A 13,300-nucleotide genomic window follows, 5' to 3' on the forward strand; every position below is an offset into this window, starting at 1 on the left:
TAATATGTAAATTAAGTGGGGTCGAGGGACATGTCGTCATCCACTCGATGCATTAATCAGCTTTTAATACTCAGTCCATCCATCTAGTGGAATTATACAATGCAAGTCATTTGGAATAATTGATTGAATGCTGTTTATCTGTATAGGGGCTGTTGTAGAAGAAACAAAATGCTGTTTGGCTTACGGGAATCCCTTAATGGAGCCCGAGGTGAATTGTCGTTTTGATAAAGCGCACACAGAGTCAGAATAAATTATGCTGCCTCCTCCCTGCTAAAGTGGGTAAAAGGCTGCAGCAGTAACTTGGGAGAAAATTGGCTGTCATATTTTCGGGGTGAGTATATACCGTATTAACCTGTGTATGGCGGCATTTGATACACCTTGCTTGCATGTACGTGAAGAATTTGAGAAGATTTGAGTTTTATTTGATGGGAGACGGGAGCAGTGGCCTGATTTATGGGTTGGGTGGATGAGCTGTGATGGTATTGATCAACATGTGGGCTCTAGACATATACTGTATGCATTGTACTGAACATGCTGTGTGCCGATGTGTATTGGAAGCTGAATTGCACTGTGTAATACACGCTGGCTTTACGAGCTGTAGTATTACCAACACGCATCGCCTGATGGGTGCTTTCCGTACATGTACATGTCACAGGGAGTTCATCTTTAATTCAACTCTCGCTCTCCTCCTGGCCATAAAAATCAGTTTTCCTTTGCTGTTCAACGGTGGCCAAATCACCTGAAATCATGCAAATGGCCAGGGCAGAGTGATCTTTCTTTGCTTCACTTTCTACTATCCTCTAATGTGCTTTATGAGGTTGAGTAGTACATGGTATGTATTTATAATTAAAAGTGATTTGCTCTTCAGGTCGGTCGCAAAGGGATGACTCATATGCGACGTGCTGTCTACATTATAAATGTTGCTCGGCAACGAGATGAAAATTAGATGATAGGTACACTTCCAAACTATGAAATGCTCATGGGATTTGAAATGCCATCAAAAAGTAATGCATTGATATTAAAGATTCAGAGACATTTTGGGTTTGGGAGTACTTTTAGTGTAATGAAACAACCAATCAGTCATTCAATCATGTAGAACATGAAGTGTGCATGTGTGAACAAAATGTTCATGCATGTAATTTTTTTAAAGAATGGATATCAGGAATGAATAGTATTAATTAATTGATTAATTATTGGTTTATTTACTTCACATTTGTACCTAAATGAATAACATTTCATTGCCTTTCTGTAATTGCAATCGGTTGCACACACATTTCTGTATTAATATGTTCTTATATTTGATTTTTTGTTAGTTCTTATTTTGATATAGAACTGAACACTGGTGTACAGGTGGGGGGGGGGGAGATTGGTCCCTCAAAAGTTTTACAACCAAATAAAAACAAATTAATGAAAGGGAAAGGAAAAATTTGTGAAATATATATTTTCTGAATATTATGTCATATCAATATAAAACAAATATATTTTTGTTTTGAAGTGCTTTAAATTTTTGCGTACTGTGATTTGCTTGTGTGTGAAGTACATCCAAGGTTTAGGATAGTTTAAAAATCACTGATGGATTATCAGAATCTTACTTCTGAGGAAACCTTGATGGGAGTAATGATCCTTGGAAAGCAATGAAGATTTGACTCATGCAAGTGTCTATAGTTAACACATTTGATATGAGATGAATATGTGGTAATTTCTTCAGCATTTCATTTTTCCTCACTGGTTTAATCTGCATAGGGCTCTGTAGCCTCTCTTGAATATGAAACTGGCATGTACGTTATGAAGATGAATGTGGAATATTTTCCGAATGGTTTTGCAGGATTGGATTTTGGAAATTTCTAGAACCCTTGCAAGTGTGAAGTTTTCAATATGAAACTAGGTAGAATCTATCAAGTTGTGAAAATAGACTTTAATTCTGGTTAGCATTACCCTCCAAGATCCGTAACACAAAGGTTAGAGACTAATTGTATGTTTGATTTTCACAATTGATTGTACATTGTAGTCAATGCATTCAATCGTTAAAGCATGTTGTAAGATGATCGCTAAGCTTTGTGTTACGGGCCCTTTATCAGTCTGCTGAGAAAGAAAGCCTGTTTAATTGTATTTGAGTGGTTTCTAGCAAATGATTTATTTTGTGGAAAGCCTGAAGAGAACTATAGATAAAGTGATCTAGCTCTTATTCCCACACTTGGACAAAATCTTTAATAAGATGGATCTTTGGAGTGCATGGTCGAATGCTGTCTGTCTGATTAAAACCACAGTCCGTGCAATTGTTTGAATCGAAATCCTCTCTTGGACCAGACAAGCAGGAATTAAGCTATATCAAGATATCTCCCTAAAACACAAGCCTCCTGTCTCCAACTCCCATTTCCTTTCCCCGTATTCTGTTGCCATGGAAACGAATGAATCAGGTGTCAGAGGTTTTCTTCATCCAGAAGTACTACCCCAGAGGAAAGGAAGTCAGTTTAATGAAGTGGGAGAATGTTTTCTTTTTAAGCTGTTCTTCAGCGAGCCTCCCATTTGCTCAGGTGCCTGTTCTGCGGCCGTATGACGTATGTAGAGAACCAAATATACAAACGTGTGATTTATACATGTTTCTTATTTATATATAGCTGGAATTACTCTCCACTCTCTCTTTGCATTTATACCAATTAGATTAGAGTTGAAGAAATACATTGAAGATGTCTTTATAGATTTATGAGCGTGCCCTGTGTATTATGCTAAATACAAATATCATTGACCTAAATAGTATTATACTATTACACACAAAAAGGAAAGTAAGAAATCAACGAGTAATGATTACAAGTTATGATTGAAATCATATTCCAAGGTTGTATCTTAATATCTTAATATAATGGATTAAAAGTAGATCCAGATCCGGGCCCCTGTCTTTCAAAGAGTTAGGATTGATCCGATCAACCTGAAGTACAGTATATGGAAATCCATCAATGTCATAATTTTTTCTTTAGGAAATTTGTGCAATGTCCTTTGAAAGCAAAGAGAAGCATACTGAATTGTCAAGTAAACAGTGAATCTGTGATTATACATCATATCTAGAAAATATGTTTAAAAAAACATGCATTCTTATTTCTAGATGTTGACTTTGCTGGCTTTCCATAGTTTTGATTGATCAGACCGAACATAACTCTTTGTAAGACGGGACCCAGTTGGCTAGATGATTAAGATTTAGATTTAAATCATTTCAGATCTGAAAGTAATCCTCCGGGTTTAACTTATATCCCTAGTATGGCTGATCACCAAGCACAGATGATCCATATCCATTTGATTTCTGAACTTTTTAGTGTAAATTAATTTTGCAAACTTCTGCAATTTCCACAAAATATTATATGCACCCCTTTATTATGAATAATAATTACAAACAATAATATTTTTAGGTAATTCATACTAAAAAAGTAGCCTTAATTGTGTTTGAAGTGTAGGCATTGTAGGCCTAATGTATTAATTTGTTGATATCAACAAAAAAGACGAAAAAAACAACAATTGGAGGTTAAGAAATCACTTTAAATTAAATTGAAAGAGACTTGCGGAGAGTGTTATCTACTGCTGATGTAGACACACTGGACTTACTGGACATAATGTTCACATTATGAAATCCATAACATTATACATGAATGTATTTTTTTAATTGTACATTAGTCATCCCTCATGACTACATTCACTATAATGTGGATACAATGTCAGTATACGTTTATTGCATTGCGCTATTTCTAAAGATATCTCAATGATATCTCTAAAGATATCTCAATATAAACCCAAATGTAAATATAAACCCAAATGTTCTCATCTATATCTTTGTTGACACACGTGTGCAAGAAATTACCTCGATGGCCAAAGGAGAGAGAGAATATTTTTTTTGCTGCAATTTATAGGAAGTATAAGCATTGAATATCTATAACTTGTCTAACTCCTGGCGGTGTTTTAGTATTCATATAACATTCTCATTTTCCTTTAAATTTAAGAAAAATAATCATTAGAAAGTGGTAAATGATTTTGTAAGATCTACATGTAACTTAGAATTTTAACGTAAGCCATAGAGGAAACAGCATTTCTTCATCTTACTCTTTATGAAAGCAATGGGAGAGAAAGTATAGTTCTATGACTGTGATTTCTTTTTTTTTTCAAAGATAGTAAAAGAACACTTTTATCTAGATCTTTTATTATAAACTCCTCTGGATTAGTTTTAAAACTTCAACTGAGTAGGAAGTGGACATGCTTAGTGCAGCTTGAAACTTGGTGCTTTTACTTTAGACCAATTGAGGAAAGAACATGATCATTTAAGATGATTTTATTTTTTTCATTTCTTTCCTCTAGGGCCTATTAATTTACAAAAAAAAATTATGTCAGAATATATGTGCATTTAAAAAAAAGTGACTTTTTGCTAAAAATTTACAGGAAGTTAAGTATTGAATATCTTTAACTTGTCTAACTCCTGGCAGTGCTACATGCATAGTATTCATATAACATTCTCATTTTCCTTTAAATTTATGTAAAAATAATCATTGGAAAGTGGTAAATGATTTTGTAAGTTGTAACTTAGAATTTTAACATAAGCCGTAGAGAAAACAACATTTTCTTATTTACTGTTTATGAAAGCAATGGGAGAGAAAGTATAGTTCTATGCCTGTATGAGTTTTTTTTTTAAAGATAGTAGAAGAACATTTTCATCTAGATCTTTTATTATAAACTCTGAATTAAGATTCAAAACTTCAACTGAGTAGGAAGTGGACATGCTTAGTGCAAGTTGAAACTTGGAATTGTTTTTTCACCTTCGTGGCCTTAATTTCTCATAATAATGCTCTGTGAGCATGATGGGTTCACAATCCAATAAACGGTCGGTCATGAGCATTCTAGACATGTCTTTGAATTTGAATCTTGATTCATTTATATCATCATGTGCATAGAAATGTTTGACCTCTTGTATTACAATTGATTACAGTTTGTATTGACATAGTCATTCACATGATTAACACAAGCTCTTTTGATAAAAATATAGATTTTAATCATGTTAATCATGGTACTTTTACTTCAAACCAATGGAGGAAAGAACATGATCATTTATGATGATTTTTTCTTTTCATTTTTGTTGTAAATAGTATTGGAAAGAAGATGTAAGCTAGTTCAATGATGAATTGAATTAGATTTATTTTTTCATTCTACATTATGAACATGACCTGTAGCCAGCAGAACATTCTTTTTGTCCAAATAATTTATCCGGTAATTGAAACATGATAACGATGTGTTTTATAGGTGTCGGTCAAATTTTAGAATTGGTTCCTAACTTTGTGGTATATTTATAAATGTACATTTTTTTTAAGAGTTCAAACAGAAACATTGATTGTAACTCTGAATTTCAAAAAAGAGAAGATTTTCAGAAATCTTTGAGGAGTATTAATTGATCCAGTGATCTATTGGTGCTTGAATACTCTAGACTTATTTTTGATTACTTAAGTGTGAACATGACCTAGATCTCAGTAAAATATTCCTTTTATTCATTTCTCCGGAAATGTATACACATAAACAAGATTAACATTTTGCCGGTGGACTTAAAATAAAATCTCTCGGTTCGTTTCGGAGTAAAAAAAAAGGAATATATCATACTAAGTCTTATATTAAAAAAAAACCCTGTGATTTTGATGAATCCTAAATTATCCAGTAAACTGCTCATATTGGAGTTATTTTGAAATTTTGGATTCAATGACTATCTTGTTTTAACCTTTGCGTACACGCCATGCTTGTCCATTATTTATAAAGACTTTTTTTTGTTTTGGAGAATAAGAAAAAAGAAGGAAAACAAATAATTATTAATCATAATCATAAGTGTACATTGCTCTGTAAGGTCAAAAGAGGAAAGAACTTTGTAATTGTCATGTAGGTTTATTCTGTTCACTGAGGACGTATAGAAGACATATTTTTTTGTAAAAGCAGCAACCATTCTACCTAAAAAAACAGATAGCTTTAGTAAAATTAATGTTTTTGACAAATCAACAATGATTAATGTACAGTGTGAACATAGTCTGGATCTCAGATGATTATTCTTTTTATTCATTAATTCAACGGTATTTCGAACAAGGCAAACAAATTGTTATACCAGGTGTAAGAGTTCAAGTTATATTTAAATGTACGAACACCATAACTACATTCGAATGCCTTTCCACCTTCATTCAGTTTTCGGGGAAGCATGCCCATAATAATTTGAATTTGTGTTATCCCTTATCCTATTCTATACAGGGGAGGCTTCCCAGCTTGTTTTATTCACGGGAGCTCACCCAACCCTTTTATGCTTATTTAGTACAAAATATTTACAATGCAATTGACATCGTATAATACAATTGCCAATGATTATCTGATGACTTCTCATGTGTTTGTGTTCCTTTTCTTCATAGGAATGTGTATAACCAGTTTTTCTTTATCTAATTATTATTCTCTCCAGGTCTTTGCCTTGCTGACACGAGCACGCGGTCTCGTCGATCTCTACAGGAAGCGAATTTTTTGCATTTCGTGTTTTTCTCTTTCAATTCCCAGTGATTGAAAATTTCCCCTTTTCAGCGTTGAATGATGATGAGTTTTTCAATTTGTTTAGGCCGAACAACGAAACCCAAGATACTAACTGCAATTCTTCGTTTGAAAATCTTGTATCAATGGAGATGAATTTAGCTACTGATTTAAATGAAATTAACGACAATAATTATCCAAGTTCAAATTACTTTACAATAAATCAATTTAATTCACTTGATAAATCTACACATACACTTTCAATAATGCACATGAATATAAGGAGTTTGAGCTCTAATTTCGACAATTTACGCCTTTTATCCGATTCATCTTCACATAATAAAATGTCCATAATCGCGCTAACTGAGACATGGTTATCTCAGGAATCTGATGGTTTATATTCACTTTCTGGTTATACGTTTGTAGAAAACCATAGGGGTAATAGACGGGGAGGAGGGGTAGGTATCTATATCAATGAACAGCTAGAATATTTTACTCACAATGATCTTAGTTGTATGAATGAAATTGTAGAGTCTCTTATCATTGAAATTTGGGTACCAAACTCTAAAAACATACTGATCGCAGTATTTTATAGACCTCCTAACTCCAACACAAATTATTTTTTTGAATACTTGCAAGATTTTCTACAAAATCCGGTTTTTTATAATAAAGACTGTTATGTGGTAGGTGACTTTAATATAGACATATCTAAATCTAACCACAATAGATCGCATGAATTTTTGGATATCATGCTTACATCATCATTTTTACCATTGATAACAAAACCCACTCGGGTTACTAACCAATCTGCAACCCTTATTGATAATATTTTTAGTAATGTCTCTCCTTTACCCGAGTCTGGAATAATTTTATCTGATATCTCTGACCATTTCCCGATATTTTCAAGAACTCCCTTTAGGTTAGCAAAAAAAGATACCCAGCAACATAAATTCCGACGACTAACACCAAATAATTTACAGAGCTTGAAAGATGGTCTTGAAGACGCGGATTGGTCTGAGGTGTTCAGTTCTCAAGATACTAATGCAGCATATAATATATTCATGAAAATTTTTACTTCACATTTAGATAGACATGTACCATTGGTTAGTAAATGTAATAATTATAAAAAGAGTCCAAGACTTCCATGGATATCGAAATCAATACTACGATCAATAAATCGCAAAAATAACTTGTACTATGCTGATAAAATCAGTCGCTCAGAAAAGTCACATCGTAAATATACTACATATAAAAATACCCTCACTAAACTATTGCGGAGTGAAAAACGAAAATATTTCACAAATCAATTAATTCGTTTCAAACACGACATCAATAAAACATGGAAAACAATAAACACTGCCATAAATAAACAAAGCACAAAAGAACGCATAAAAACAATAAAGCACAATAATGTTGAAATACACGATTCTTTTCGTATAGCTGATATATTCAATCAATACTTCACACAAATTGGAAAAAGTCTTGCAGATAATATACCTTTAACCCAAAAGAAATATACGGATTTCATTCACCAACCAAATCCAAATTCTTTATTTTTAGTACCTGTACATAGAAATGAAATAATAGATATAGTGAACAACTTAAAAAACAAAAAAAGCTGTGGTCACGATGGTATTGACAATATTTTATTAAAAAATGTTATAGAATACATTGTTGACCCATTAGTATACATATTCAACCTTTCTTTAAGTAATGGCGTAGTGCCTGACAGTATGAAAATATCAAAAATAATACCAGTGCACAAAAAAGGAGAAAAGATTAATGTATGTAACTATAGACCAATAGCCTTATTACCTACTTTGTCAAAAGTTATGGAAAAGGTAATCTACACAAGATTATTAAAATTTTTGAATAAATATGATATAATTTCCGATTTTCAATTTGGATTTCGCCAAAAACATAGTACATCTCATGCCACTCTCTCATTTATTGACAAAATCACAAAAGCTATTGACAACTTTGAACATACAATAGGTGTTTTTCTGGACCTCTCCAAGGCCTTCGACACCATAAATCATGAGATACTGCTCTACAAACTTGAAAATTATGGAGTTCGTGGGAAGGCCTTGGAGTGGTTCAGAAACTACCTTGTAAATCGCAAACAATTCGTAAGCATAAATGAACAAAATTCTTCTCTACAAAATGTTAACTGGGGTGTTCCCCAAGGTAGCCTCCTGGGCCCTCTTTTATTTATTATCTATATAAATGACATCCAGAACTCCTCTGAAATATTATCTTATGTCCTTTTTGCAGATGATTCAAATGTACTCTACTCTCATCCTAACCCCAATATTTTAATTAATGTACTGAACACTGAACTGGATAAATTGGTACAATGGATTAAGGCTAACAAATTGTCAATAAATGTTCAAAAAACGAAATGCATGCTTTTTAGCAATTCTTTAGAACAATTGCCATTTAATATCAAATTAGACAATGTAGACATTGAAGTTGTTACTACAACTAAATTTTTAGGCCTCATAATAGACAACAAATTATCTTGGAAATCGCATATTGACTCTATATGTCGCACAATTTCACGCAATATTGGTGTTATCAACAAAGTTAAGTTTTTTCTTCCAACTTCCTCCCTAAAAATGCTTTATTCAACATTAATTTTACCATATCTAAATTATGGAGCAATTGTTTGGGGAAACACACACTCAACCTACCTAGATAGAATATTGCTTTTACAAAAGAAGGCATTGCGTGTTATTTTCAACTTGTCCTGGAGATCTCACACAGATGAGTTGTTTTTAAACAATAACATTCTAAAAATAAAAACACTGTACCAATATAATTTAGGTCAATTCATGTATCAGTTAAACAATAATATGTTACCACCCATATTTAATTTTTCATTTAACAAAAACAAAACCCTTCACAAATATCCCACACGTCAATCCGATGAATTTCATTTACCACTACCCCGGACCATCCTTGCAAAATCAATTTTTACTTTCGAAGGCCCTAGACTCTGGGGAACTATCAATAGTAGCATCAAAGGATCTCCAAGCCTTAATTCTTTCAAATATAAGTTCAAAAAATTTCTTCAAGATAACCATTGAATTTAACTCTTCATCACTCAAGCTCTTGTATTTTTTTAATCAAACATGTTTATCATGTCACGTACACTTATACATCTCTTTCGTTTTCCTGTTGATCGGCGAGGTCCGTCTGTGAGTGCTGGGGCTGGATTCTGGAGACCTTTAATCTCTCTTTTTCTTATTTCCTTTTCTATTTTTATTTCCAATTTTTCTTTTTAATTCAACTGGTCATGCTCAAGTTGGTACCATATTTTTTTTATATGCTAAACAACTGCAAGAATATTTATTAGGAGGCTGCACTCTACAAGCTCCGCTTTTTAGCAGCCTCCTCCATTTTCAACCTGATTTGTAATAATCTTGAATATAATTTTCTGTACAGGAATAATTGAAATATGTTTTGTTATTTATATATGTCAACATGTACAGAAGAAACTGTAATTGTTGAAAATGGAAATAAACGAATGAAATGAATGAAATGAAATGGTTGTATTTATCTACTGATGATGTAGAAACACTTTGGCCTGAATTCACTAAGGTAGTTTTTTTTTAACAATCGGTTGAACCCATGGTTTTTGCAGATTTCCTGTATGAGTCATGCTTATTTATGGTGTACGTTAAAATGGTCCAATGCTGATGTGCGCTTTTGTCACAGTGTGCAAATTGAATCCTGTTGCCATGGTTAAGTATGCTATTTTATTCATGAGTCCTTTGTTTTGAAGTGTGGACTCCTTAATTCAAAACAGTGGACTAATGAATAAAGCGGCATGCTCGACCATGGGAACAGGCATCAATATGGCGCACTGTGACAAACATGTGCATTGAGCATTGGACATTTTGTCGCACGCACCACGAACCGTCCTCTCTGGAATAGATACAGTGCGCTATCGCGCCTCGCGATTTCACCACGAACTGTCCGCTCTGTTACGATGCCCACTGTAGCGTAAATAATTCACTTAAAGAAAATATAAAGATACAGGATGAAACTTTGGAACCTGAACTTTTGAACGAATAAACCAGTAAATAATTTGCTCTCCTTGTAGGTTCACTTTAAAAAAAAAGCTTTTTTTTTTTAAAAAGCTTTTTAAAAAAAAAGCTTTTCTTTAAATGTGTTTTCTGCCAAACTAACTTTCGCATCGAAGTGCGCAGGACGGTTCGTGGTGCGTGCGACGATTTGTAAACATACATGATAAATAAGCTCAATTCATCCAGGAAACCTGCAAAAACCATGGGTTCGACTGATTGTTTAAAAAAAAAACTACCTTTGTGAATTCAGGCAAATATTTCATACATCATCAGTAGATATATACAACCATTGAGATATCTTTAAACATATTGTACTGACATTGTATCCACATTATAGTCAATGCAGTCATGAGGGATGACTGATGTACAATAAAAAATACATTCATGTATAATGCTATGGATTTCATAATGTTAACAAAATCCAGTATGTCTACATCAGCAGTAGATAACACTGTCCTATAGATTATGCACTGGCATGTTCCCGCTAGGTATTATGCTATGGCTGGAGGTTAGAATATGATAGATTGATCAATATACTGTACATACCTACTCCATAGGAATATTTCGTGAAGCCTCTTGTCTGTGATTTTCACCAGCAAATTTATTCTTAGCCAATGAGATGCAAGGATTTCAGTGGCTTATAACAGTTGTCGGTGAAAAAAAATCAATCACCAATTTATTTTGATTATACAGACCTGGGGAGCATTTCATGAAACAAGTAGTGCGTGATTTTCACTTGTTATAAGCTAATGAAAATAAGTTACCATTTACAAAAAAAAATCTGCTGAATTTAAATTTACATGTAAGAGGCATATATGATTTATATTTAAAGGTATACATTTCAACGAAGTTTATGCAAATTTTTTTGGATTGTGATGTCATAAACATCATTGCATTCATTGCGTTCTTTGACACAAGTCAAATTTGATGTCACAGCAAAAAATACCTCCTCGATTATAAGAGCACAAACGGATGCCACACAAAAATTGCCTCATTCTTTTTTAAAAGAACTTCTTTCTGGACATATATCCCTGCTTTTTCAATTCATTTCTTTATTCCATTTCAATTCAAAACATTATACAATGTAATATAAATCAGATACAATTTTACAGACTAGCATTCTTACTTCATAAAAAAAAGTATAGAATTGAGCATAAATGGAAATGAGGGGTCCACTAAAAGCAAAGCTTGTGTGTTCATGGCACATTCTTTCACTAAATTGGCTATTTCTTGTGCCCATAATACAAAACTTTGCAATGATAGTAGAACCATTGTTTTACGATCGATTACATTGACTACAATGTGCAATCGTCAAAATCAACTGTACAATTAATCACTAAGCCTTGTGTTACAGGATCCAGGGGGGTGTTTCACAAAGATTTAAGTATGACTTAGAGTCGCACTTAAATGTCTAGTTGCGCGCAGTATAAATGGCATGACAGCATTGGTCAGATCATGCCAAGAGGACGCGCACTACTGCGTATTGATCAATAAGATTGCACGTTGCATATCATGTACGCGTCGACCTTTAAGTGCGACCTAAGTCATACTTAAATCTTTGTGAAACACCCCCCTGATGTTTACTCTGACTCAGGTAGTTGTGTGTGAACATGCTACTCCTAAAAGTACCAAAGGGAACTATCTCGATCTCATCTCACATTACTGATAATGAGTCAAAGATGACTAAATTCCTTGATGGCATTTTAATCATTGTCATTTGCCCACATCCATTGACGGTCCCATTCAGGCTTCTCACTGACTTTGCCATCATGGACATTGACTTTCCATTATCAGGAAAATACATGGGTGTATGTCAGAAGTTAAAGGAATTTTAAGGTCATGTTGCTTTATTGATCTTAGTATAAATTTTCTCAACCAATTTTTTTTAAAATAAAAATCAATACAAATCATAGTTTACCCCTTAAATTATTTTCTTTATATGAACGCCCATCCTACTGGATGTATTATGATATCATGCTAAGTGTCCATCTGTTAACTTTTTCTTGTAAATGCGATAACTTCAGATTAACTTAACCTAGGCTCATATAATTCAATATTATGTGCTCGTATTAGCGACACTCTTGTTTCTTTATATCAGAGTATGTCATTTTAAGAAAAGAAGATATAGACCTACTATTCATTTGTTAATCATGAAAATGCTTTGCATTATAGTCATCCATATTGTAAGTATTAATAACATATCTTAACATTTTTTAATTTGTAAGTTGAATTTGTATTTGGCTTAAATTTTGGAATCGTATCTCCCATTTCCAGAAAATAAACCCTTCATGTATACAGACTTGCCTCCAAGTAATTATGATCTAAAGTGTGATAATATTGAATAGTTCATATATCATGGAATTCATTAGAACGAGGATCCGTATGAAGCTAATTTTAAAATTGCAAACAAAAACAGCAATTTATATACTGTAGGATCTGTTCCACATGACACACTCGCATCATAACATGTGTCTTGGCCTAGCCATGATACATGTATGGTTATTGATGCAATATATAGAGGGTCTCATTCCACAACCAGAGCATGCATGTATGTTCAATTCTGTATGGAAACGTCTCCCGACGACGACGAGTTTCCATGACAAACATCTGCCATCTCCTTTGGTGGGTGACTTGATGACACATTGGCTTACAAATTAACGAGGACATTTTCATGAATGAACAGTGATCAG

General features: G+C 33.3%; 1 protein-coding gene across 3 annotated transcripts in view; it reads left to right on the forward strand.

The window, feature by feature from the left end:
• Positions 1-245: 245 nt before the first annotated feature.
• The window catches only part of LOC121418406 (pollen-specific leucine-rich repeat extensin-like protein 1), an 82,747-nt gene continuing 69,692 nt past the window's right edge, over positions 246-13,300 (forward strand). For 2 of the 3 annotated variants that reach the window (XM_041612247.1, XM_041612248.1), the window contains exon 1: positions 815-832. In XM_041612247.1, coding sequence (XP_041468181.1) covers positions 830-832 — 3 coding nt within the window. In that variant the 5' untranslated portion in view covers positions 815-829. Of the gene's footprint in view, positions 332-814; positions 833-13,300 lie in introns of those variants that run through there. The other variant, XM_041612249.1, reaches the window with a different exon arrangement.

This window comes from Lytechinus variegatus, chromosome 7, assembly GCF_018143015.1.
Source record: "Lytechinus variegatus isolate NC3 chromosome 7, Lvar_3.0, whole genome shotgun sequence".
In the NCBI taxonomy this organism is placed as follows: Eukaryota; Metazoa; Echinodermata; class Echinoidea; order Temnopleuroida; family Toxopneustidae; genus Lytechinus; species Lytechinus variegatus.